The following is a 22,749-nucleotide window of genomic DNA, read 5'->3' as shown; positions in this document are numbered from 1 at the left end:
CCCCAGGAGGAGGGGAAAGAGCGAGGAGAGAGAGAGAGAGAGAGGGAAAGCGAGGAAGGGACTGGACGGATGGGGGTAAAGAAGGAAGGGAGGGCCCTCGGAGGGGTGTGTCATGCAGTAGAACTCGAGCCTACTTAACCTATCCCACCGCGTCTTCTCTTCGGCCTCCGCGCTCGCCATTGGCTCGACCGAGGGAAGGCGGGGGGGGGTCGTTAAGCGCCCGCGACCTTATTTCCCGCTAATTTGCCTCCCTTTCTTTTTTTTTTTTCCCTCCTTCTCTCCCTCGCCCCTCTTTTTTTCTCTTCTTTTTCTCTTTCTTTCTTTTTTTTCTACGCCAACCTGTCTTAAGAGGTACCTCTTATGTGGTACCTACGTCAGGTACAGGCGTCCACATGTACGCCATCCGCCATCCATCTAGGTACACGATCTTCGTCCGCTCCCACCCGCACATCCGCGCAACCTATACTCGTCCATCTTTACTTACTTGCGTTGCCTTGCTACATCACATCTCAGCGAGCCACGGCGGCAGCCAATGAACAAATCTCCTATGTGCGTGCGTGCGTGCGTGCGTACGCCTAGGCTCGTAGGTTCGTATCATCTCTCAGTGCCCTGCCCTCGTGCCTTTCCAGATCTCGTCGACATTTGGAATGGACGAGGCCACTCCGCGTCCCGTCTTTCCCCTCTCCTCTCTCGCTCGCTCCTCGCCGCGCATCGATCCCGAGGGGCAAGGGAGGGGGGAGAAAGGGAGCTCGGGCTCGGGACGGTCCCGCCCAGCGACGCATCGCAGAAGTCGACAGCGCCCGTGCATCCGTATGCGACACCTGGCTGTCTGCCTACACAAGCACTTCGTAGGCGTTAGGGAGGCATATACACATACGCATTCACACTCCCTACTTAGGTACCTACGGAGGCGCGCCCGCACATACCTACACACACGTACCATGTCCGCCTGACGTCCCCACGAGTGTTTACTCGATACGGGGAGCGGCAGGAGTGCCAGATGAGAGAGATCCAGACTTCACTCACCTACCTGCCTTCTACGGCTTTTTGCTCTCCGTAAGGATCACCCCCCCCCCCCCCCCCCCGGCCCCTTCTATTTCTTTGTTTTGGTTGAAGATCCCGTGGTGACGCGGATGGCCGCTCTTGAGGCGGCCTGCCACCCGGGAAAGGGATGGGCTTGTATATACTCTCTGCCTATCTCTGCAAACGGCCGACGTGTAGGTAAAAGTGAGCGGGGAGAGGGTGCCCAGGACTTCTTCCCTTGCTTCTCTCGCTCTTCCTCTCTCGTCCTCTCTCTTCCCCGAGGAAGTGGCCCGTAAATAATTTTTGTGGCGACAGCGATATTGGCTATCGGTCGCCGTATCGGGCCTCAGCGGGTGGGCATGCGTGCCTATACCGTCTCGTGGATCCAGCGTCGCAGCAGGCGGGAGCCAGAAACAGAGATAGACGAGGGGCGGGAAATGGGGAGGAGGGGGAGGGGGATACAAAGGCGCCAGCTAAGGTCCTTTCGGTTGGTGATGGCAGCTACCTAGGTATCTACAGAGGTGGTAGGTCTCTTCGCACACCCTTTTCCTCCCTGCCTGTCTATCTTTCCCTCTCCCTCCCCCTCTCTGGACAATCACGAGGGCTCGAACATCGCCGTCCGCGACCTGGCCTGACCTGATCTTCCTATGCGCATCCACGGTCTGGTCCTACCTACCTACACCAGGCAACGTGCACATGGCCAAGAAGCGGACGCCTCACGGCCGAAACGGGCATCTCCTCGCCTACTTGGCTCTCGACGGGCATTGCGAGGCAGGAGAGCGACGCATCGCATGAATCGAGTTTGCCTATCTGCCCCCCTCCACTTCCCGCGGCTGAAGGTCACCGAAGGATCTCGCTCCTTACTCGACGAAGCTACCACGTTGGTCGTCAGCAAACGCGCGGTGGCAGTGCGCCGTCCTGTCACGAGCCGGGGCGAACAGCTATATAGGGTAGGCAGGTGAAGAAGCGAAAGGCTATGGCTGTGTGTATGTGTGTGATAGGACCGCAGCATGTATGTATGTTGGGCATGTTGACCTATCCGGATCGCCGCCCCCCCCCTTTTCGCCGGATGATTCATCCTCTACCCTACCCCATAACTCACTGCTAATGTCACTATCCGGGCTACTCGCTGTGTGTCATCGCCATATACACACGTACAATTTGTCCCGATTTCTTCCTTGGCCGAAACCGACATGCTATAGGCAAGGAATACCTAAGTCCATAGGTATCATAGCTATATCGGCTGCGCCATCCCGCACTTACATAGGAACGTGTGGCATAGGTATATAAGCGTCTTCGACATACCTAGACCGTGCCGAGTTGTATATGACGGATTTCCGTGCCTAAGGTTAGGCCTGAAGGGGCCAACCGCATACAGACAAGATCGTGCCGGCGAGGGATGGATATAGGGAGTAGAGTATCCGAGCGTCAATCCCAATCCGGCTCTCTCTCCTTCTCGGCCCCCATTTCCTTCGTCTCCTGCCCTCCTCGCACTGGCCTAGCCGAGAAGATCCCGGCGGCCGACTAAGCCCTACCCCCTGTCCTAATCGAACCGAAGAGCACAGACGATTCCGTCTTTTGTCATTTCGAGACAGCGGCGAGGGGAAAAAAAAAAAAAGAATTCTCCGAAATCTGACGGCGCTAGTAGTGATATCGCCATGGAACGGTGACGAAGACGAACCCAGCCGACAGAACATACCTCTAACATCCAACCCTCCCCCCCCCTACTCACCCTTGTCCTTAGCCCGACGTGGGCGTGGAACGTGGGATCCCTGAGCCTATAGGTATATGTGCTCTCCATATACCTAGGGCGCGGAGCGTGTCGCGATGGAAGGAGAGAGAAGGCGGAAAGAAGGTGAGGAAGAAATTCGACGAAGTAATAATAGTAGCAAATAAGAAGAAGGAGGAATACAAGGCCTCGGCGGTGAAAGAGATCGAGATCGAGAAGACGGAGACCTGAATACATTCACACCTACCTACCTCCCCACCTACCTACCTGCGCGGTCCGTACGAGGTCGGTGAGGCAGATGGAATAACTTTCCGACCAACAGGTCCAACCCAAGTCCAGATATCCCAACTTCTTATAAGCGGTGTGCGCGACCTCGCGACGTCTTCTCTCCTCGCCCGCGTGGGTATTTATCATATCCCAGCATCGCGCATATGTAGTAGGTACGCACATCCATAGTGTGCCAACATACCTACCTAGGTAGGTATATGCCTACACACCTGGATACCAACTACGCAGCCGACCTGCTCGCTGTTCGCTCCCGATTTTCTTCTGGTTGCTGGCGCCTAGCTTATAGCTCGTTGATCCATGTGGGTATATAACGCGCTATGCTTACGCCGGACAACCAACATGCCTATTACATGCCTGCCTGCGTATTTAGGGGTGGCCTGCGCACTCACTCACCGCAGGTAGAAGGCAACGTCTCTTGGAGAGGAGCCAACTAGCCCCCCCCCCCTCATGGTCCCCTCTCGTCCTATTCTGTGGCGAGGCAAACGCAGGGCGGACCGATGGGAAGAGAGAGAGAGAGAGAGAGAGAGAGAGAGAGAGAGAGAGAGAGAGAAAAGTGAGGCGAGGCGTGGGACAGGAGCAGGAGCGGCGGCGATGACATAGCTACCTAGGCCAGGCCAAGTCCGAGTCGGCAGAGACGAAAGGACACCGGATCTCCCATATCTGCGTAGGCGAGAATGGCGGATGCCGCACCTAAGGAATCTATCTATCTCTCCCTCCGCTACCCCCCCGCCCTCTCCCAAACCAAACCACCACGCCTCGCCTCGCCTCGTCCCGTCTCGTCTGACCCCATCTCGTCCCCCATTTCCTCCTTTTTCCACCGACCACTGCCTCGCCTCCCGACGCCACACGCGACGGCCCCACGACGGGCGCCCCCTCCAGCCTGCCTCTCCTTCGCACGCACCCCCCCCCTTCTCCGCCACGTACGTACCCTTCTACCAGACACAACCCACCGCCCTATCCGCCCCGTTCCCCCCCCACAGGCCGAACAGCGAGGGAACAAGAGACAAAAAGAAGGGGGAGAAAAAAAAGAAAAAGAAAAAAAAAAATCCGCCGCGACGCCGCAGCCTCGCATCCCCCGCGCGTCCCGTGCTCTGTGCCCGCTGCCAGCGCAGGTCCGCGACCCGCCCGGCCCAGACAGACGAGAACCAGCGTCTTCCCGCCTCGCCCCCCCCCCACCCGACGTGCCGGTCAGCAAAGTCTATCTCTCACCGACCTACCTGCCTACCTACCTGTCGACCTCACCTGTGCAGGTAGATAGGTATGTACTTACCTACGCGCCTACCGGTGTCCGGGAAGGCTGCCCGATCGAGATGTGCGCACCCTCTCGCCCCCCCCCCTCTATCTAGGTAGGTACCTATGCCCACCGCGGCCTCGAGTATATACTTACCTGCCTCCATATCCAAGTCCTAGCATGCCGTCGACCAAGCAAGCAGGCAGGGTGGGGGGGGGGGGGGGGGGCAGGCAGACAGGCGCGCAAGGAAAGGTCACCCGGCTAGCTAGCTGAGGGCAAGGTCCGCACACCGAACTGGCCTGTTTAGACGCCTGGACGGCAGACACTAGACGCGCGCTACGACGACGACGGGAGAGAGGGGGGGAGGAAGCCCGCGTTCCCGGCGCGAAGGTATGTGTACGTAGGCCGCCGAGCAGCGCGGATGCGCAGACGCGGAAAGGAAAAAAAAAAAGAGAAACCCCAAAGGGCTCACCTCCCTCGCTCCCTCCCCTCGCTATGCTCGTTAGGCATACTGCCGCGTAAAGCCGACCAGGCACGTACGCGGGAGCTAAGTTCAGTCGTAAGTAAGTAGATAGACAGTGCACCTATGTCTAGCCGTGATACGCCGTACCTACAACATGCCTTTTACTCCGCACCCCTCACTCGCAATAACCTACCTGAGCACCCCATCTCCCTCGCTTTCCCCCTTGCCCCCCTTTCCCCCTTCCCCCCCCTTTCCCCCTTTCCCCCCCCACCGCCCTCACACCTCCCGCACCTCGCGCGCCACCGCCCTGCACACCGCGACGCGGACGCCGGCGCCGGCCAGCACGTCGATCCAGAGGCGCTGGGCGTCGCTGAGGCGGTCGCCGGCGCTCTTGACCTCGGCGAAGAGGACCTCGCGGCGGGGCTCCGTGCGCCACAGCAGGAGGTCCGGCATGCCGCCGGTCCCCCCCCCGCCGCCGCCGCCGCCGTGCTCCTGGGCCAGCACGCGGCAGACGGCGGCGAGCGCGCCGCCGGCGAAGCACGCCGCGAGCTCGACCAGCTCGTCGCGGCCGTACGCGTCCCAGTCGAGCCCGGCGACGCACGTGCGGCGGGGCCGCTCGCGCGCGTCCGCCGCGGCCACGAGGCGCGCCGCCTCGCTTGCGCCGTCGCTGCTATCGCCGCCGCCGCCGCCGCCGTTCGCGATCGCCGCGAGCCGGTGGTTGATCTCGGACGCGCGCGCGGCCGCGAACGCGTCCGTGCGCAGGTCCAGCGGGCACGTCTGGTACGGCGTCTGGAACACGTTGGGCACGTAGAGGAACAGGACGTCGTAGAAGAGCAGCGCGAACAGCGTCCGCACGATGCCGCCCTCGGCGTGGTAGCCCTTCCACCCGCGCGCCCGGTACCAGTTGAGGCACATGGCCTCGACGCCGCACTCGGCTCCGCCGGCTGCGCCGCCCTCCGCCGCTGACTCGTCCACCCACACCGTCCGCGTGCTCGGCCCCCACTCGCGCCGCTTCCTCCCCGTGAGCTCGTCCCTCGCCCCCGCCTTCTCCCTCCGCTTCAGCTGCACGCCCTCGACCACGTGCGCCTCCGGCGCGCGCAGCCGCACGTGGCCGAAGTCGTGCTGCAGGCGCCTCGGCACCTTCAGCTGCCGCTCGAGCTTCACGAGCCGCTTCTGCAGGTCGTGGTGGTAGACCAGGTGGCAGTCCCGGTCCTCGAGCGCGGCCTCGCACGTCGCCGCGGCGATCCGCCGCCAGTGCTTCTTCTGCGCCTCCGAGCCCCCGCAGGCTGGGGCGGGCGAGAGGGCGTGCATGTACCGCTCCTCGAGGAGGGCCTTCCGCTGGTACCACGACCCCCGGCGACCCGGGTGGAAGAGGCGCTGGCCGAGCATCTCGGTCAGCAGCTCGTGTTCCCGCCCGTGCTCTTTGAGCTTGCCGAGGACCTGGGCGGCCTTGTGGACGATCCTGGTGTACGGATGGGCTGCGTTGAACCGCCTCAGATAGGCGCCCTCCCCGGGTTCGTAAACCCTCTCTTCTTTCTCTTGCTCCTCGCACAGCAAGACTTTCCACCGCGGGTAAATCTGCTCGAATATCTCCATGACCTTCCGGTGCCCTTCCTCCGTAACGGGCCCGTTGAACTCGAGGATGTTGTCGACGGCGTATTCGGCCCTGATAGCCGCTTCGAATTCGAGCAACTGGGCCCTCGAGGCAAAGATGTTAGCCGATCTGGCAACGACATAGTCTGGGAAATTGCGTTTTGATATCTTGGCGAGGATGATCGTAGTCAGTGACTTCTCCGTCCATTCGGTCGACCTGTAGAAGACGAGATGAACTCTCTCGAACAGCTTGAAAACCGGCAGGGACAGCCTCACGCAAGGCCCCGCTATAGCTACTATCTTCTCGAGGAAATGCCGTCTCCTATTTAGATCGTCACGGGAACCGGCGCCCGGCGAGTCTAATTCCGGCGTATCTCGCGCCGGCGAGTCAGCAGACCTGACAGTGCCCGACCGGCGAAGACCCAACGAGAAAAGGCCGGTCTGCTGGCTGCTCATCCTGCAGATGGATCTGGCCAGCTCGGCCTTATTCTTCCCCTGGACTTTAGCTTCTTTCGCCAGCGCCCTGATCTCGTCCAGGCTGAGGAGCGCGACAGCTTCTTCTACGCTGTTGATAAAGTGTTCCGAGACATCTGCAAACGCGAAACGGTCGTCGAACACGCACTGTTCTTGAGCCGGAGGGGTTCCTTCCAACTCTAACCCCGCCGAGTCTACGCCGGACGGGGAGCTGGGAGGGCTCGAGGGCAGATCCCGAGTTTTCTGGAGCTCGTCTACGGCGGCCTCGATATCCGGGATGTCGTCGCGGTAGCGCAAGCGGGAAACCCGGTGCCACAACGCCGTTTTCCTCAGAAATAGTCGCACGTACCTGCGATGCCGAGTTAGAACTAGGCCTGGTTGGGGCGTCGGGAGTTGGCCTCTCGCGTCTGGCCACGTACAGGTATTGAGCGGCATAATCTAGTCCTTTCCATTGATCAAATATGTACATCTCTCTCGCGTTAAAGAGGTGGGACTCCTCATCTAGCACTGTATCCAGAGCGAGGTTGAAGGCGTCGACGTAAATGGAAGTCTTGCCCTTGACCCACTTTCTCGAATTTAGCCTCGACGTTGGGGATGCGACGCTTGCATCGGCGTCGTCGTCGTCATTCTGGGAGGCTTTGAAAGCTTCGTATTCCTGGAGAGCTTCTCTGCCAGATTTAACCTCGGGCAGCGAGCTCTCGATGGCGGTCGGTCGCCGAGGGGCAATCTCTTCCGCCTCGGGGTCCGAACGCTCAGAGTCGTCGCCGTCGTCGGCCGCAGGACCTGGGGCACCATGGTATCTAGCTGCTCCCAGTGACGGGTCTGCCGCTAATGAGCTATCGGACCGTGTGTCCTGGTCTGTATCCTCATCGCCTGAGTAGCTTTCTTGCCTCTTGACCCTCTTGGGGGGAGGCTCGCTTGCCGTCTGAACATGTTGGCGACGGGATGCGGGAGGTGGCCGTCGAATGAGGAAGGCGTCCATTATTTACTTGGGCATCGTTCCAACGGGCCACCACCTCCGCGGGCTCTGAAGAGAAGATGAGATGGGGGAGAGGTCGCAGTCTGGGATGACTTCATCTGCTTTGCAAGGGAAGGCCTTTGTGGGGGTAGGTATCTAGGTAATCTTTCAAGGAAGAGGAGACGCGAGTTTTCCTCGAGGAGGATCCCGGAGTACGTATTGCCGTCTTTAAGTGGGAGACTGGGAAACGCGAAATCACGAGACACCGCACCTCCTCTAGTGCTAGTGTACTCAAGTACCGCTTCACCACTTGACCGTTACGCGGGTATCGTCTTATCTTATCGAAGAACCGTGCGAGACGATTCGGAGAAGGAGGGTACGCAGCTACGCTCGAGATTAGCAGAGGAGGCAGGTCTCTCAGAAGTACCGAGACCGTGCGACGTACTTGAATTCCGCCCCTATCCACTGTATATATTTACAATTCACATGCACACAGTCCGTTTTCCTCCACTGATCTTCTCCCTCTGGAGCACGGAAAAAGCGAAAAGGCTCCCGTCGCGCAATCCGAACCGAACCTGCTCCCGAACCCTGGCCTGACGCCTCTCGACGAGCTGCTATTCTCCTTTTCCTCTGACCTACTTCCTCCCACACACACACGCACGCACGCACGACAAGCCCATCCACCATCCACCATCCACCTAACCACCGATCCCGCGCCTCCAGTCGCCCTAGCAAGCTCACCGCGCCACGCCGCTCCGCCTCGCCCTCGCCCTCGATCTCGATCTGCCACCCCAGCAGAGCCGCCCACGACAACCTAGACCGCCGTCCCGACCGACCAGCCGACACCCGCTGGCCGCGACCGACCCGCCCCATGGCCGACGACGCGCCGCACCAGCAGACGCCGGTCCCGGTGCCGTACGTGGCGGGGCAGCCCGTCGGCGACGCGAGCGCCAGCGACTCGGGCCTCGCGGCCTCTGCCGGCGCCGAGCAAGCGCCCGCGAGTTCCCCCCCTCCTTCTCCCTTCCCCCATCCCCCCCCCCCTAAAAGCCTAACTAACCTTCCCCCCCTCTCCAGTCCCCCGCGCCAGCCCGCACCGGCACGCCGACGGCGAGCAGCCAGCGCAGCGGCAACGGGCCGGAGGCGGGGCCGGGGCCCGCGCCGTCGTCGCGCGCCGCGTCGCAGATGCCGGGCGACGGCGGCGGGGCGCTGCCGGCCGCCGCCGCGCCCCACGGCGCCCCCGTGCGCCAGTACCTCAACGCGCGCGTCGTCGGCCCGCTCCTCGAGGGCATGAAGCAGGTCGCGCGCGAGCAGTACGTCTTTTTCTCTCCCTCCCATTTCTCCCCTCTCCCGCACTTCTACCCTTCTCCGCGCTAATCTAAGATGCGGGGGGGGGGAAAAAAAACAGGCCTAAGGATCCCCTCCGCGTCCTCGGCGAGTACCTCCTCCAGCGCTCCAAGGAGCTCGAGTCCTCGGCCTCGTCGTCGGCGTCGGCCGCCTGAGGCGAGCCCGGCACGGCGTTTTTATTTATTTACTTAACGGAATAAAGGGCGGGGTCTCCGTCGATTTGCTTCCCCCCCGCCCCGGCGCCGTCTCGCAATGTCGGCGATGGAGAAGAGGAACGAAACAAGGGGAAAAAAAAAAGAAAAAAAAAGAGGGGGGGGGAGTGTGTATATACGTATTAGAAGGACGGGAAAGGAGGAACTATGGTGGGAAAGAAAGTGCAAGGACAACGCGGCCACGAGCACGCGCTCTGACACTACACACCTCCCTACACCCTCCTCTCCCTCTCTCCTGTTTCCCGCTCCTCTTTCCCTCTCTCTACTCTTAGAAATAACCGCCTCCTCCCACATCCCCCACTCCCGCTCTCGCCTTTCGCCCCTGTGAGAGAAAGAAGAAGAGGAGGAGGGGTGAAAAGGAAAATGGCAGCAGACGACGGGTTAATCTGGACTTGTGATACCACCCTACATTCCTCTTCTGGCCGCTGAAGTTCTAGTTCTAGTGTTTAAGTGTAGACTCAGGGGGGGACGCGGAAGGTAGAACACGGGAGGTCGGGGAAGAGGGGATAAACAAGGCACACGCCGATTCTGGCTGTCTTTGTAGGAATAGCTCGCATGGTTTGCGCGATAGGATTTTAGGGGATCGCGAATAACCTCGCTCTTCTCATCCGCCAGGAATACGGAGCGCGGTATGCATGTTTTTCTCGTGCTAGCGAAATAGCTACGGCGAGGTCAGGACTTGGCGGGTAATAGACACTGCGAATTAAGTAATCACTTTACGCCCATGGAATATCTCGCATTGATCTTTGGTATCAGGCATGCATACGTGTATGCGTGCGTGGGATTGATTGTTTGCTCTACTCTTATACGACCAGAACTAAGGTGCAATCCTTTCCCCTTTCCGCCTCCGCTATCGACTTGCCCGTATAAAGCAGCTCCGTCCATCCGTTTCTTCCCGCGAACGCCATGGCCATACCCGGGCCGGACTAGATAGGCAGACGGACCAAGCGGCTTTTTCTTGTTCCCTTCCTTTTCTACATGCGTGCCAGATGCACGACCGCCCCTCGGAGATAAAAGAGGGACGGGGCAACGGGATAGAACTCGTTTACGCGACGATGGTGCTGGCAGTGGCGCTCTCGTACTTCCAGGTCGGGGGCAGGACGCCGACCGACTTGTAGTAGCGGGCGAGACGGTGGATTCGAGACTCGATCAGGATGAGGCGGAACTTGGCGTCCTTGTCCTTGCGGTTGCGCTCGAGGTGCTTTCGGACGGAGACGGCCTTTTTTGCCTCACGAGTTAGCTATCTGTGGCCTGACTTGATCCCTTCTTGTCCCTTTTCCCCATGCCCTTCTTTTTCTTCTTCCTGCTATCGGGGATAAAGACGACAGGAGGTGCGTAGAGTTGCGCAGAAGCCCACTCACCTTCTTAATCAACATGTACAGATCCTCGGGGAGCTCAGGGGCGAGGCCTATAATGGAGATCGCACCGTCAGCCTTGACCGACAGCGGCATATGGTTGTATGTATATGTATACATATGTATACGTGGTTCTTGCCCACCATGCGCTCCTCTCCATGTTGGCGGAGGAGAAGACATCATCATAGGCAAGAATGCACGTATGGTGCTTGGTTTGCGTTTCGAGCGGTATTCGGTAGGGCAGGGGCATTCATGTCGTACCATTCGACTTGAGGATTCGCAGGATCTTGTTACCTATACGTTGGCGCGCGCGCACGTTAGCTATAATACTACGGAGCAGAGAGACGGATTTCGTTCTGCGTACCGGTAACGATGCGGACCTGAGCGATGCCGTGGGAGTCACGCAGAACGACACCGATCTGGGAGGGGGTGGCGCCCTTGCGGGCGAGGCGGCAGATCTGCTCCTCGACTTGGGCGGGGGTGGTCTTGAGCCAGGACGGGGGCGTGCGCGAGTAGGGGGTCGCGGACGACGAGATACCCTTTCCGTTGGAGTGAAGACGACCCATGGCGGCGGAATTTCTAGCTGTGAGAATGCGAGTTCACGGTGTGTTGTGCGAATACGCTGGAGGTGGTGCTGGGCGTCGTGGATGAGGTTGAAATACGGAGTTGGACTCAAAAAATGTTCCCAGACCGAGAAGGAAAAAAAGAGATCAAAATTGTGTGTCGGCTTCGGTTGCAGGGGACCCACACATGGCCCAAGCTCCAAATGAATTAGCCGAATATTCACCGGTATGCGCTCGGGCCATCTACGCATGCCAAGAAGACCTCCAGCAACTTTTCATCTCCCAGCATTTTTCCTTTTCCTTCTTCCTTCAACTGCTGAGTTCGCAACAATTCGTCCGTGGCCGACAGGTGTGGAAGGGGGCCATTGCTATTTGCTTCCCTGTCCTTCCCTCGTCCCCGTCTCGGTCGGGATGGCTAACAACCGCCGTTCCATGCAAGGTAAGCCCTCCGCCTCGTCTCCTACTACCAACCTTTCTCCTCCGTACGGTTCTCATGATGATACACACCACATTTACTTCAATTTTCTGGTACCTCTTATATCATCGGGCCCTTCTCGGGCCTGAAGTGTATTAAACGGACTTCTGATCGAGAGAAACCGGCGCGCTCGTCGCCCTTTCCCGCCTCCTGCCTACCTACCCACCGCGAGGGAGAGTCTCGGTTAGACTAACGTGGCGAGCAGGTCATTTATCTATCATATGGCCACCGACCAGCTGAGCTAGGTTGGCCTAAGATGTTCGCCTGTTGCATGTATGCATGTACGAGACAAGGCGTTTCTTGTACGGGAACATTCTTCTTGTCTCGTTTTAGATAAGTGGTCGCGGGGATTCCTAGCTATTTGTCGCCGAATCAGCCCAGTCTCGGCCGAGAAATAGGAGTGCCATGATCCTCTCTAGCCTCAAAAGAACCCTCCCGTTTGTTTCCCTCGTGTGTTCGTCCCGCGTGGCACACGATTAGCAGTACGACTGTTCAAAATAGCAAGCCTATATACCTATCCAGCAAGATTCGCATTGCCATGCCTGCCAGGAAGGACGAGATTAAGTGACTTGCTCACGTATCTAGTCGGCCATGCACGTCTTCGGGGCCATGGCTAGGGACACGCAAGTCAGTCAAACTTGGATAGAGTCTGCCATGCATGCCTATTAATGCAGTAAAATTTCACCCCGCGTATCTCCTCACCTACCTGACCTGGCAGATAGACCAGTTAGAACCTCGGTATATCTCCAGCCACCCGTCCTACTGCAAACCCCAACCCGAATTGTTTACGTACTATATTTTCCAATGCCGAGGATGCCCAAGAGAGAACGGCTACGGCCCGGACACGCGGGCGAATGGCGTTACTGCGTCTCTGCGCCGCAGCGCTCCTCGCTTGAGCAGACAACGTGGCTGAGCGACATTTTGGGTATTTTTATTTTCAATTCAGTAAAGTAAATATCTAGGTAGCTGTTTTACCCGAGCTAACCGCCCTGCCCACCTAGTTCGTTCCCGTCGCGAGTGTATCATGTCATGCGTGGCGCCCACAGCCTTCCGAGAGAGAGAAGAGAGAGAAACAAGGCCCTAGCAGCATTATAGGCTGACAGCCTTGCGGAAGTTCTCGCCGGCGTAGATCGCATTGTCTCCGAGCTCTTCCTCGATACGGAGGATCTGGTTGAGCTTTGCCAGACGCTCGGAACGGGCGGGGGCACCCGTCTTGATCTGGCCGGCGCGGATACCGACGACGATGTCGGCGATGGTGACATCCTCGGTCTCTCCCGAGCGGTGCGACACCATGACGCCCCAGCCGTCGGCGTAGGAGTCCTTGGCGGCCTGGATGGACTCGGTCAGAGTTCCGATCTGGTTGACCTTGAGGAGCAGGGCATTGGCGGCCTTGAGCTCGATGGCCTTCTTGATGCGGATGGGGTTGGTGACGGTCAAGTCGTCACCGACGATCTGGATGTCTTGGGTCTTGTAGAAGTAGCTCCAGGCCTCCCAGTCGTCCTCGGCGAAGGGGTCCTCGATGCTGACGATGGGGTACTTCTTGGCGAGGTCGCTGTACAGGGCAGCCAGCTCCTCGTACGTGATCCACTTGGCCGGGTCGCTGTCGGGGTTCTTGAAGTCGAGGTCGTACTTCTTGACGTCCTCCTTGTAGAACTCGCTCGAGGCCACATCCATGGCGATGTTCACCTTGCCCGTGTAGCCGGCCTGCTCGATGGCCTCGGTGATGAGGTCGAGAGCCTCGGCGGCGGTCTGGATATCGGGGGCAACACCACCCTCGTCTCCGACATTGCCCGCCGACTGGCCGTACTTCTTCTTGGCCAGAGTCTTGAGCTTCTGGTACACCTCGGAACCTTGACGCATGGCCTCAGAGAAGGAAGGGGCGGCGGAGGGGACGATCATGAATTCCTGGAAGGCCAGTCGGCCGCCGGCGTGAGAGCCGCCGTTGAGGACGTTCATGAAAGGGACAGGCAGGACGTAGGGCTTCTTGGTGCCGGCGAGGTCGGAGACGTGGGCGTACAGCGGCACGCCCTTCTCGGCAGCGCCGGCCTTGGCGATGGCTAGGCTGACGCCGAGGATGGCGTTGGCGCCCAACTTCGTCTTGTTGGGGGTTCCGTCGAGGCTGTTAAGGAACTGGTCGACGGCGCTCTGGTCCTTCACGTCCAGACCCTCCTTGATAACGGCGGGGGCGATGACGGTGTTGACGTTCTCGACAGCCTTGGTGACACCCTTGCCGCCCCACTTGGTCTTGTCGCCATCACGGAGCTCGCAGGCTTCGTGCTGACCTGTTCATACGGTGTTAGCCGGTCGGGCGTCCTAGGGCCGCCTGGAAATGGCACAAACCGGTGGAAGCTCCCGAGGGGACGATGGCTCGGTGGAGGCCAGTCTCGGTGACCACGTCGACCTCTACGGTGGGATTGCCACGAGAGTCGTAGACCTGGCGGGCGTGGATCTTCTTGATCGCCATCTTGACGTTCGAGGCTGTGAGTCCGTCGGGCTGGGGTCTCTAGAAGGGATTTTCAGTCAATCACAGAGGACTTCGGACAATCCAGCGAGGGGAAGGAATTTGCAGTAGATGTCTGGGTGATGGCTCGTGCGAGGGCGGGAGATGAAATTCGCTCAATGGGGGATAAGTAGGTGACTCCCGAATAGCTTGAGGGAATAGCGTAGGTATATGCCTCAAGATGTTGAGAGGCCTTGACGGATGAAGAATGGCAGGGGGGAGGGGGGCTTCGTAAGAAATGGAGCAGGATGGCGGGACGGGATGGCGGGGTAGCTCAAGATTGAAGGTCATCAAATCGAAGGAGCCACAGCTGGCGGAGAGGGGGTCAGGATGAGACGAATACACTTACTTACTATCCGTAGTTAGTAGAGGGTTGTTTGTACGAAGTTCTCGTCGTAGCTCGTGCGGCGGTGAGACAGGAGGCGAAGAAGATGTAGATGGGAGGGAGAGGGCGAGAGCGAAGGCGGGAGAAGAAGAGGAAGAGGACGAGGAAGAAAGAGAATTCCGGATTCTCGTGTCCTTTTTTTTCGGTAAAAAACGCAGCAGGAAGCCAGTCAGAGTACATGCTAAGCTCAGGTTTGATTCAGCGGCAGCTGACTGGTCCCAGTCTACAGCACTCGGCGGGACTGCGCGGGCTGGGTGGGCCGGCGTTGGGCGCTGGACTGGCCTCGATAACGACAGGGGAGGGGGGTTCAGAGAGAGGATAATGTCACATACATAACGTGAGGGCCACTGATGGTACGACTTGCATTGGCGGGGTCCGACGTCCGCCGGACGGCGAACAGCAAGGTCCGGAGTCGCCCTACGCGGGCGGAAAGTGAGCTGGTGAGCTGCGAGCCCAAGTGCGTCGAGGTACCTCAGGTGGGAGGTACGTCGTGATGGATAGGGAGGTACCCGGTACGCCTCTGCCCCTCCGCCCGACGCAGATACCCCTGCTACCTCCTAAGGAGGCGGAGGTATGTCCTACCTCGATGCGTCGGTGTGCCAATACAGCCCGGTAGAATGTGATCAAGATCTTGAGTAAACTCTTTACTCTGTTTGCTATTAGGTAGGTAGCTCTAGACGCATCTGCCGTCTACCAACGCTATACATTTTAGGGGAACGCTAGGTGTAGGTACCTACCTACCTATTACCAGCAGTTGAAAAGCTCTTCGGGTCCTTGCAGGGAGGTACTGAGGAACTTTCCGACCTTCGACATCCCCCGCTTATAGTGCCTCGATGGGTCAACGATATGAGTACAGCCCGCCAGTAAAGATCGCACGGAACCGACGTCGTCAGAGGTGGGGTTACCTATCGGAAGACCCACGGGAAGCTACCCCTCCTCCATCTGCTCGGTTTACTATACCTGCCCTCCTAATGTACCTCCCTACCTCCGCCTACTTCCAAGTACGTTGGGTACCTGACGTAATACACCCGGCCTTACGTACATGTAGGTAAGCACAGGTAACCTAGGTAGGCAGGTCCTCGAGGTACATTCTGTTAGGGCACATACCTTAAAGAAAGTGTTGGGGCGAGGACCTCAGGTGGTTGGTACCTAGGTACCCCGTAGCCCTCCTAGGGTACCTAAGGTAAGTGTGGCGAGGTAACACGCACGTAAAGGTCAACTCTGATAAAATGCCTGCCTTGGGCTTGGGTACCCTCCTCTTATTGCTATTCCCTCTCCTGCCTTCGGTACCTAGGTACGTAACTTGACGTATGTGTGCGCACAAACTCGCAACCTAGGGTATCCCGTCACAGCTGAATAACGCACCCACACTTTCTATCCTCGCCTACTTACCTACACGTAGGGTGGTCCTCTAAGGGCATCCCATAATAGCAGCCCAGGCAGCCGGTGCCCAAGTTTCGTCTCGAGTTCCTGTTCCTACGGTCATACAAGTCCATAGGGGGCTCTTCAACCAATACTCTCGAGGTCCACCCCTAAAATGTTGTTGATGCGTAGGTAGGTAGTGGGTCCGTACTCTAGTTGACGCTCGGATTACGACTATAGGGGGAGGAGGGGATGTCCTCATTCACCCAGTCAAACACCCACACCCACAAACAAAAGTCAACAGGAAGAGCATGATGCTATCAGATTTTTTTCCCTCTTGCCCGGATTGCTGAATGCTTTTCTATCCCCTTTCTTTTTTTTTCTACGGGTATCTCCCTCTAAACCCTTCCCCCTTTTTATGTTCCCGCTCCCTTCCCCCAACCAACTAGATAACTAGGTAGATTTCTCCTTACGCATGCCCGCGGACGTAAACACGTGGGCACCTCGCAAGTCGTCGTCGTCGTCGTCGTCGTCGTCGTGATCTATAGCTTAGGGATGTACCCGTTTTCTCGAACCCACGCCGCCACGTCCTCCCGGTCGCGCTCGAGCCACGCGATCTTGCTGCGGATGGCGTCCTTGCTCTGAGCGAGCGGCTGCGCAAAGTTCTTGACGTCGATGTCCTGGAAGAACGCCTCGACCCGCGCGAGCTGCTCCGGCTTCGCGAAGCTCGACGTGCAGATGGTCACTATCGAGCCTAGGATCGGCGGGTTCCCGCTCAGTCTCTCGTACACCTCGGGCCATTTTTCCGTCAGCCAGTCGAACAGCGCATCGATACCCTCGGCGTGGCTCCTGAGCCCGCTCGCCGGAAGGTAGATGTCCTGACTCTTGACCTCGCCGCTCAGGACGAAGTTGAGCGTCTGCTGGATGAGAGCCGGGTCTTTCGCCCGGCCTATGCACCGTAGCGCCGTATTCCGCTCGTCGCTGTTGGTAGACTTGTGGAAGAAGTCGAGAACCGAATCGTACTAGAAGCCTCGGTTAATTCAGGGTTGCCGCTGTCAGGGGTGGTCTGGACGATTTACCTCTTCCTTCCCGCCATACTTGAGCGCGATGCTGAACACGCTGCCCCGGATGTTGGGATGAACAGCCGACTTATCGCCGGCCATGTACTTGACAAACATCTCCTTCGCTGCCGCGATCACCTTCTCGTCGCCCGCCATTCCGGCCGCGCCGAACAGCATGGCTTTAAACTGCTGCTCAACGTGGCCGTCCTTGTCAGAGAAGACCCAGCCCAGCTTATGCGCTCTCTCGCTGATCAGTTCTTTGACAAAGATCTCGAGTCCGTTCTTGATGGCCGCGTCCTCAAATATCCATGCCGATTGCACGGTTGCGACCCTAGCAATGATCTCGCTCCATACTACAAAGGAAGTTTCGGTGTCGAACCCTTTCAGTAGGTTCAAGACACCCGACGTTTTTTGGTATCCGGACACAGCGAGGGCGCCAGCGTCGGCGATCATGCCTGCACGGTCCTCAACCGTAAGCAGCCCCTCCTTAGCGGACAGGCCCAGCTTGGTAAGGCGTTCTGGGGTGTAGCTTGTCCGATAGATACTGGTATGGTTCGCGTTCAACTTGAAAAAGTCGAGGTCTTTGACCTTGAACGTGTCTTCCCTCTTAGTCAGGGTTAGGGAGTCATCTATACCCCCCCTCGTCCGGAGACCCAAGAAGACCGGGTATAGCACCTGATCCTCCTCGGGTTTTGTGTCACCAGTTCTCAGGAACCGGTTTTGCTTGACGCGGATCGTGCTATCTGCCTCGTTCTCCGCGACCTGGACCACGGGGAAGCCGACGTTCTTGGTCCAGATAGACATAATCTCTCTAACCGGTTTTCCGCTGGCGTCCTCGAGGGCGGCCCACAAGTCATCCGTCCTCGTATTTCCGTAGGCGTGCTTCTTGATATATCTCCGGAGGCCTTCCAGGAATGTTTCCTCGCCAAGATACGTGGAGATCATCCGAAGGACGCAGGAGCCCTTGGAGTACGAAATGGCGTCAAAGATCTGGTCAACCTCGCTGGCGCGCTTGACCGGCACCTCGATAGGATGACTGCTCCTCAGGGAGTCCAACCCCAAGGCGCTCTGGAGATTATCCGTGACGTAGTTCTCCCATACCTTCCACTCGGGGTAAAAGTAATTACAGCCTACTCCCGTTGTCAGCGCTGGAAACTCAACTCTGGGAAAGTATTCGATAGAGAATAGAAGAGAGAAAGAGAGGGGGGGGGGGGGGGGGAGAAGAGGAGAAAGAGAACGTACTCTGCCAACTCATCAGAGTCGCGAAGCCCTCGTTCAGCCATAGGCCCTCCCACCAATCCATGGTCACCAGGTTTCCGAACCATTGGTGGGCGAGCTCGTGCTGCACGACCTCGGCGACGCGCTCCTTCATAGCGGCACCGCTTGCCTTCTCGTCCAGTATAAGGTCGACGACACGGTAGGTGATCAAGCCCCAATTTTCCATGGCGCCGGCTGCGAAGTCGGGGATGGCCACCATGTCCATCTTGGGCAGGGGAAAATCGGCGCCGAATATCTTCTCGTAGTATTCCAGCGTTCGTGCGGCGAGATCGAGAGAGAAGCGGCCATGTTCGATATCCGAACTAGGCGGAGCGTACACGCGAACCGGCACCCGGAATTTGTCCGTCTCGATATAGTTTAATTCGCCGACGATGAAGGCGACCAGGTACGTCGACATGAGGGGAGTGGTGTTGAACTTGACGGCCTTCTTGGTGGACCCGCTCAGCTCCGAGTGTACCTCGGACTCGGACGCTACGTCCATGTTGCTCAGGCACGTGAGGTGCTTGTCCGCGATCAGGGTGACGGTGAACTTGGCCTTGTGCATGGGCTCGTCGAAGCAGGGGAAGGCTCGGCGGCAGTCATTGGCCTCCATCTGGGTAGTGGCCAGGATGCCTTGCGTGCCGTCGGGCTTCTTGTAGGTGGAGCGGTAGAAGCCAGCCATGGAATCGTTGAGTTGGCCGGTGAACTTGACCTCGAGCTGGGCCGTCCCCTTGGGGAGGACATCCTTGAGCTCGATCCGCGAGACCTGCTTGGCCTCGTCGTAGGTGATGGCTGAGGACGAGCTGGTCGGGGGTGTTAGTACTGCCATGTACGCGTGTCCGCTACGGGGCACGAAGCTAACCTACGTGACTACAGTCTCGCCGGATTTGACCTGGGCGCTGTGGAGGTCGAGCTGGACGGTGTGGAGGGATATGGAATCGGTATCCTCCTGGACGTCGAAGTCGATAAGGACCTTGCCTTCGAAGGTGAACTTGTCGAAGTCGGGTTCCATAGTCACATCGTAGTGTCTCGGGAGGACGTTGGTGGGGAGGAGCTCGCGGCCCTGGTTGGGGTCCGGGACGGCTCCTCCAGTGTGGTCGATGTCTCCAGCAAGCCTGCACATGTTTTGTCTCCGGTAGGAACAGTATCTAACTGGGGCTCGTGAGAGAGTAGGGAGGTTTCTGGCCTTCTCAAAAGATGAGGTTGGTGAGTTGGGGGGCAAGGAGAGACTGGCGATGCGTGGGCTCGGCCTAGTGCCTCCGTTAGCGTATAAGCCCCAGGGCTTGGGGCGTTGGAAAGGCGGTCAATGAGGGAGACTAGTGCATACCTGTTAGGGCAGGGTGGAGGGCGTAAGGCAGAGCTGCCGCGTAGGATGTGATGGCGTCTCCACCGTGTGGCAGCCGGAGGGAGCGCGGGTGAATAGGAACGTATGCGTGCAGGAGCAGAGAAGGGGGGAGCCAAGCAGACGCGGCGAGCTGCGCGAAGAGACATGTGCGGAGGAGGAGGGGAGAGGGAGGCGAAGGAGAAGGGCCGGGAGAAGAGGCGCGCGAGAGAAGTAGACTAAGACCGGGAGCAAGCGGGAGGGAGAGCGTAGCAACAGAGAAAGAGTAGGGGGGATGATATAATACAACGATCATATAATAATGACTCGTCTCCAGCTACGGGTACCTTCACTAACACCACGAATACCGAGCAACCTCGCAGGACGACAAGCACCAAGCCTAGTACCCCCTCGACAGCGGCTTGCCTCGACAGGTGAGAATCTACCCGGGTCAGATAGCGCAGACAAGTACCTCAGCTCGCCTCAGTAGGAAGGGGGTATGCACTACGTGGGTAGTATAGCGATAGAGGGGTAGGATAGGGCAGTAGGCACTATATATCGGTATATCCGAACGTATCTGTAAGTAAAGAGAGGGGCAGCGAGATGGAGGGGCAACGGAGACGGGAAAAGCGCGGAAGCCAAATGCCCTAGTTGTGCATCCTACATAGACGACGCCAGCACGGCCTTGGGTCGGGACGACAGGGGGTGCGGTACGTGCTGCGTGCGTGCGAGCTGAGGAATAGGAGAGGCGAGAGGCGGGTTGAGTCAGCGCTTGCACGTATGGGTATGTATGCACGTATGTAGAGGTATAGGAGAGAGGGGGGTGGGAGGGGGGAGAAGAGGTGCAAAATGTGTGTGTGTGTGTTAGGTAGGTATGTGTGTTGGTGTGCACGCCAGAAAAGCCCTCTTTCTCGGTTCGGCCCTCAAGGTCCACTCCGCTTAGGCACGCCTCGACGAGGGAGAGGAATCCGAGTGGACGCGGACGGGACGGACGAGAAGACGAAGAAAAAATTAGCGAAATGGAGCGGCACATATCATACATGCGGCAGGCGGTGTACCGGGACGGCGTCAGGGATGCCGGCATACCGAGGTGCCACCTCGCATACTTACCAGTAGTAGTAGACGATCAAGTAGGTATGCCTATAACCTCATACCCCAGACCCGACAGCAAGATAGACGCCTCCACCAGATTCGACGTTCACGTTGCAGGGACTGCAGGGTATTCGACGTAGGAGCTGGCTCAACCAGATCAGGCATGTCGCACAGCCGATGCCCTCGACCAAGCAAGCCGTCCCGTCCCATCCCATCCCGAAGCCTCCCCCGCCTATAAACCTACCTATGATCATAATCCCCGATCGACCACACACACCTCGCCCTCCCTCCTCGCCCTCCTATTTATTTCCTCCCACCACCACCACCCCCCTTACCTGCCCTTCCAGCCGTGCAGCGTCGCATCCCAGCTGTGCGTGCCACCGCGCAGATCCCGATACCACACTCCGACCGCGGGCCGTCTTGACGCAATCAGCTGCGCAAATTCCCCATCGCCGGGTCTCCTCCCTCGCCGCCTCTCCGTCTGTCGGCTGTCGTGCGACTCGACATTTCGGAACCCATGCCCTGGCCACGGTTAGGTAGATCGCTGGCCTCACCTATCTGTCCTATGTACTTTGCTTACCAGCCTAGCTGTGTATGTAGGGCCTCGTCCGCTGCCTAATGTATATATACACACCTTACCTGAATACCTACCTAATGTACTCCCGTGTCCTTTATCGCGGCCCAACTTTCCTCGCACCTGAGCCAACTAAGATGTGACAGCTGGTTTTCGGTGTCTCGTTTCGCTCGTAGGCTCGTCATCGCTCGTAAGACATCGCGTGGCTAAGCAAGTTTTATTATTATCTATCAACTTTGCTGCGTATAGCGTATATACCTTACAAGCATGCCAGGGCCCCCCTTCGGGGAGCCGTAGGGGTTTTAGTTTATTTAAAGGATAATTAGGTTATGAACGATATTATTATCTATTATATAAAACGTAAATATTTATCCCATCTAGAGGATAGTTATAATACGTTAAACTCTTTATTATATCAATTTATTTATAAAGGTAATTTCCTTATAAAAATACTCTCATAAATTACCCTATAAATAACCTTATAATTACGAAGTTATTTAAAAGATATTCTATTTTTATTAGCTAAAGGTTTATACGGCCCGTTTAAAGAAGATATATCTAATAAAACTATAGCATATGTAATAGGATCCTTATTTACTTACTAACGAATCTATTTTTTACTTATTTTAATTTTATTTATATATAAATTCATTTAGGTTAATTTCTTCTCGTATAATCTAATTTAGTTTTTCTTTATTAAATTTGGGTTAGTTTCTTTTCGTTTAATCCAGGTTAATTTCTCTTTATTTAATTTAGGTTAGTTTCTCCTCCTTTAATTAAGGTTAGTTTCTCTTTATTTAACTTAAGTTAATTTCTTATCGTTTAATTTTAGTTAGGTTCTTTCCGTTTAACATAGGTTAGTTTCTTTCTATTTAATCTAAGTTAATATCTCTTCGTTTAATTAAGAATTAATTATTTGTTATTTCTTTTTCGTAGTTAAATTTAGCATCGATTCTTACTTACCCTTTTTCTCCTAGCCTATAGAAAGGTTCTAAGTCTTCGATATTAAAACTTAAAGAAGCGTAAAACGCTTCAGCGTATTTTCTTTATACTTTACTATATAAAGGTATATAAAGAGTACTTTCATTAATATATAATATTAATTTAATTTATTATTATCTTATTACTACTTTAGTATTATTATTATTTATTTATGATTTTACTTATAATGTTATTTATAATTTTATTTATTATATTATTTTTAAATTCTAATCTTTATATTACTTTTTAATTTTATTAAATATTATATCTATTATATAAAAAGTTACTTATATATAACTCTTTATTCTTTTTAATTACTCCTTTACCTACCTTAATTTATAGTTCGCTTATATAATATAATTCGTAACCTCTTATTATTTATATAGAGGTAGTTCGTATTTCCTTTATTTATTTATTTTCTTTTTAAATAGTTAGTTAATTTACTTTCTTCTTTTTATATTTTATTACTTATAAAGTAACCTAAATACTTACATAGTATAATAATACG

At 56.5% G+C, this 22,749-nt stretch overlaps 6 protein-coding genes across 6 annotated transcripts; 2 read left to right on the top strand and 4 right to left on the bottom strand.

The window, feature by feature from the left end:
* The first annotated feature begins 3,351 nt into the window (after nucleotides 1-3,351).
* Nucleotides 3,352-4,457, top strand: GGS23DRAFT_105252 (uncharacterized protein). Its single transcript, XM_051510955.1, has one exon. It carries the CDS (start codon nucleotides 3,715-3,717, stop codon nucleotides 4,384-4,386), a length of 672 nt encoding a protein of 223 aa, XP_051370813.1. The 5' UTR covers nucleotides 3,352-3,714; the 3' UTR covers nucleotides 4,387-4,457.
* Nucleotides 4,458-5,010: 553 nt separating this feature from the next.
* GGS23DRAFT_610751 (VRR-NUC domain-containing protein) lies at nucleotides 5,011-7,979 on the bottom strand (the record flags this gene model as incomplete). Its single annotated transcript, XM_051520349.1, has 2 exons — nucleotides 7,221-7,979; nucleotides 5,011-7,150 (listed from the first exon to the last, which is right to left on the bottom strand). Exons 1-2 carry the CDS (start codon nucleotides 7,781-7,783, stop codon nucleotides 5,011-5,013), a joined length of 2,703 nt encoding a protein of 900 aa, XP_051370812.1. The 5' UTR covers nucleotides 7,784-7,979.
* Nucleotides 7,980-8,630: 651 nt separating this feature from the next.
* Nucleotides 8,631-9,275, top strand: GGS23DRAFT_610745 (uncharacterized protein; the record flags this gene model as incomplete). The annotated part of the gene is made up of 3 exons (XM_051520348.1): nucleotides 8,631-8,760; nucleotides 8,847-9,069; nucleotides 9,165-9,275. The coding sequence occupies 3 exons, from the start codon at nucleotides 8,631-8,633 to the stop codon at nucleotides 9,256-9,258; spliced, it is 447 nt and encodes a 148-aa protein (XP_051370811.1). The 3' UTR covers nucleotides 9,259-9,275.
* Nucleotides 9,276-10,041: 766 nt separating this feature from the next.
* Nucleotides 10,042-11,356, bottom strand: GGS23DRAFT_572675 (40S ribosomal protein S13). The gene is made up of 4 exons (XM_051516639.1): nucleotides 11,035-11,356; nucleotides 10,932-10,964; nucleotides 10,677-10,723; nucleotides 10,042-10,534 (listed from the first exon to the last, which is right to left on the bottom strand). Exons 1-4 carry the CDS (start codon nucleotides 11,234-11,236, stop codon nucleotides 10,361-10,363), a joined length of 456 nt encoding a protein of 151 aa, XP_051370810.1. The 5' UTR covers nucleotides 11,237-11,356; the 3' UTR covers nucleotides 10,042-10,360.
* Nucleotides 11,357-12,797: 1,441 nt separating this feature from the next.
* On the bottom strand, nucleotides 12,798-14,172 carry GGS23DRAFT_605755 (phosphopyruvate hydratase; the record flags this gene model as incomplete). Its single annotated transcript, XM_051519810.1, has 2 exons — nucleotides 12,798-13,990; nucleotides 14,049-14,172. 2 exons carry the CDS (start codon nucleotides 14,170-14,172, stop codon nucleotides 12,798-12,800), a joined length of 1,317 nt encoding a protein of 438 aa, XP_051370809.1.
* A 2,325-nt stretch (nucleotides 14,173-16,497) lies between these two features.
* GGS23DRAFT_605754 (peptidase family M1-domain-containing protein) lies at nucleotides 16,498-19,764 on the bottom strand (the record flags this gene model as incomplete). Its single annotated transcript, XM_051519809.1, has 5 exons — nucleotides 16,498-16,977; nucleotides 17,035-18,146; nucleotides 18,259-19,076; nucleotides 19,140-19,523; nucleotides 19,601-19,764. 5 exons carry the CDS (start codon nucleotides 19,762-19,764, stop codon nucleotides 16,498-16,500), a joined length of 2,958 nt encoding a protein of 985 aa, XP_051370808.1.
* Nucleotides 19,765-22,749: the final 2,985 nt, after the last annotated feature.

The sequence above is a fragment of the Durotheca rogersii genome (genome assembly GCF_024521655.1).
Source record: "Durotheca rogersii strain YMJ 92031201 chromosome Unknown GGS23scaffold_14, whole genome shotgun sequence".
NCBI lineage: Eukaryota > Fungi > Ascomycota > Sordariomycetes > Xylariales > Xylariaceae > Durotheca > Durotheca rogersii.
This window is presented reverse-complemented; position numbering and strand designations above follow the sequence as displayed.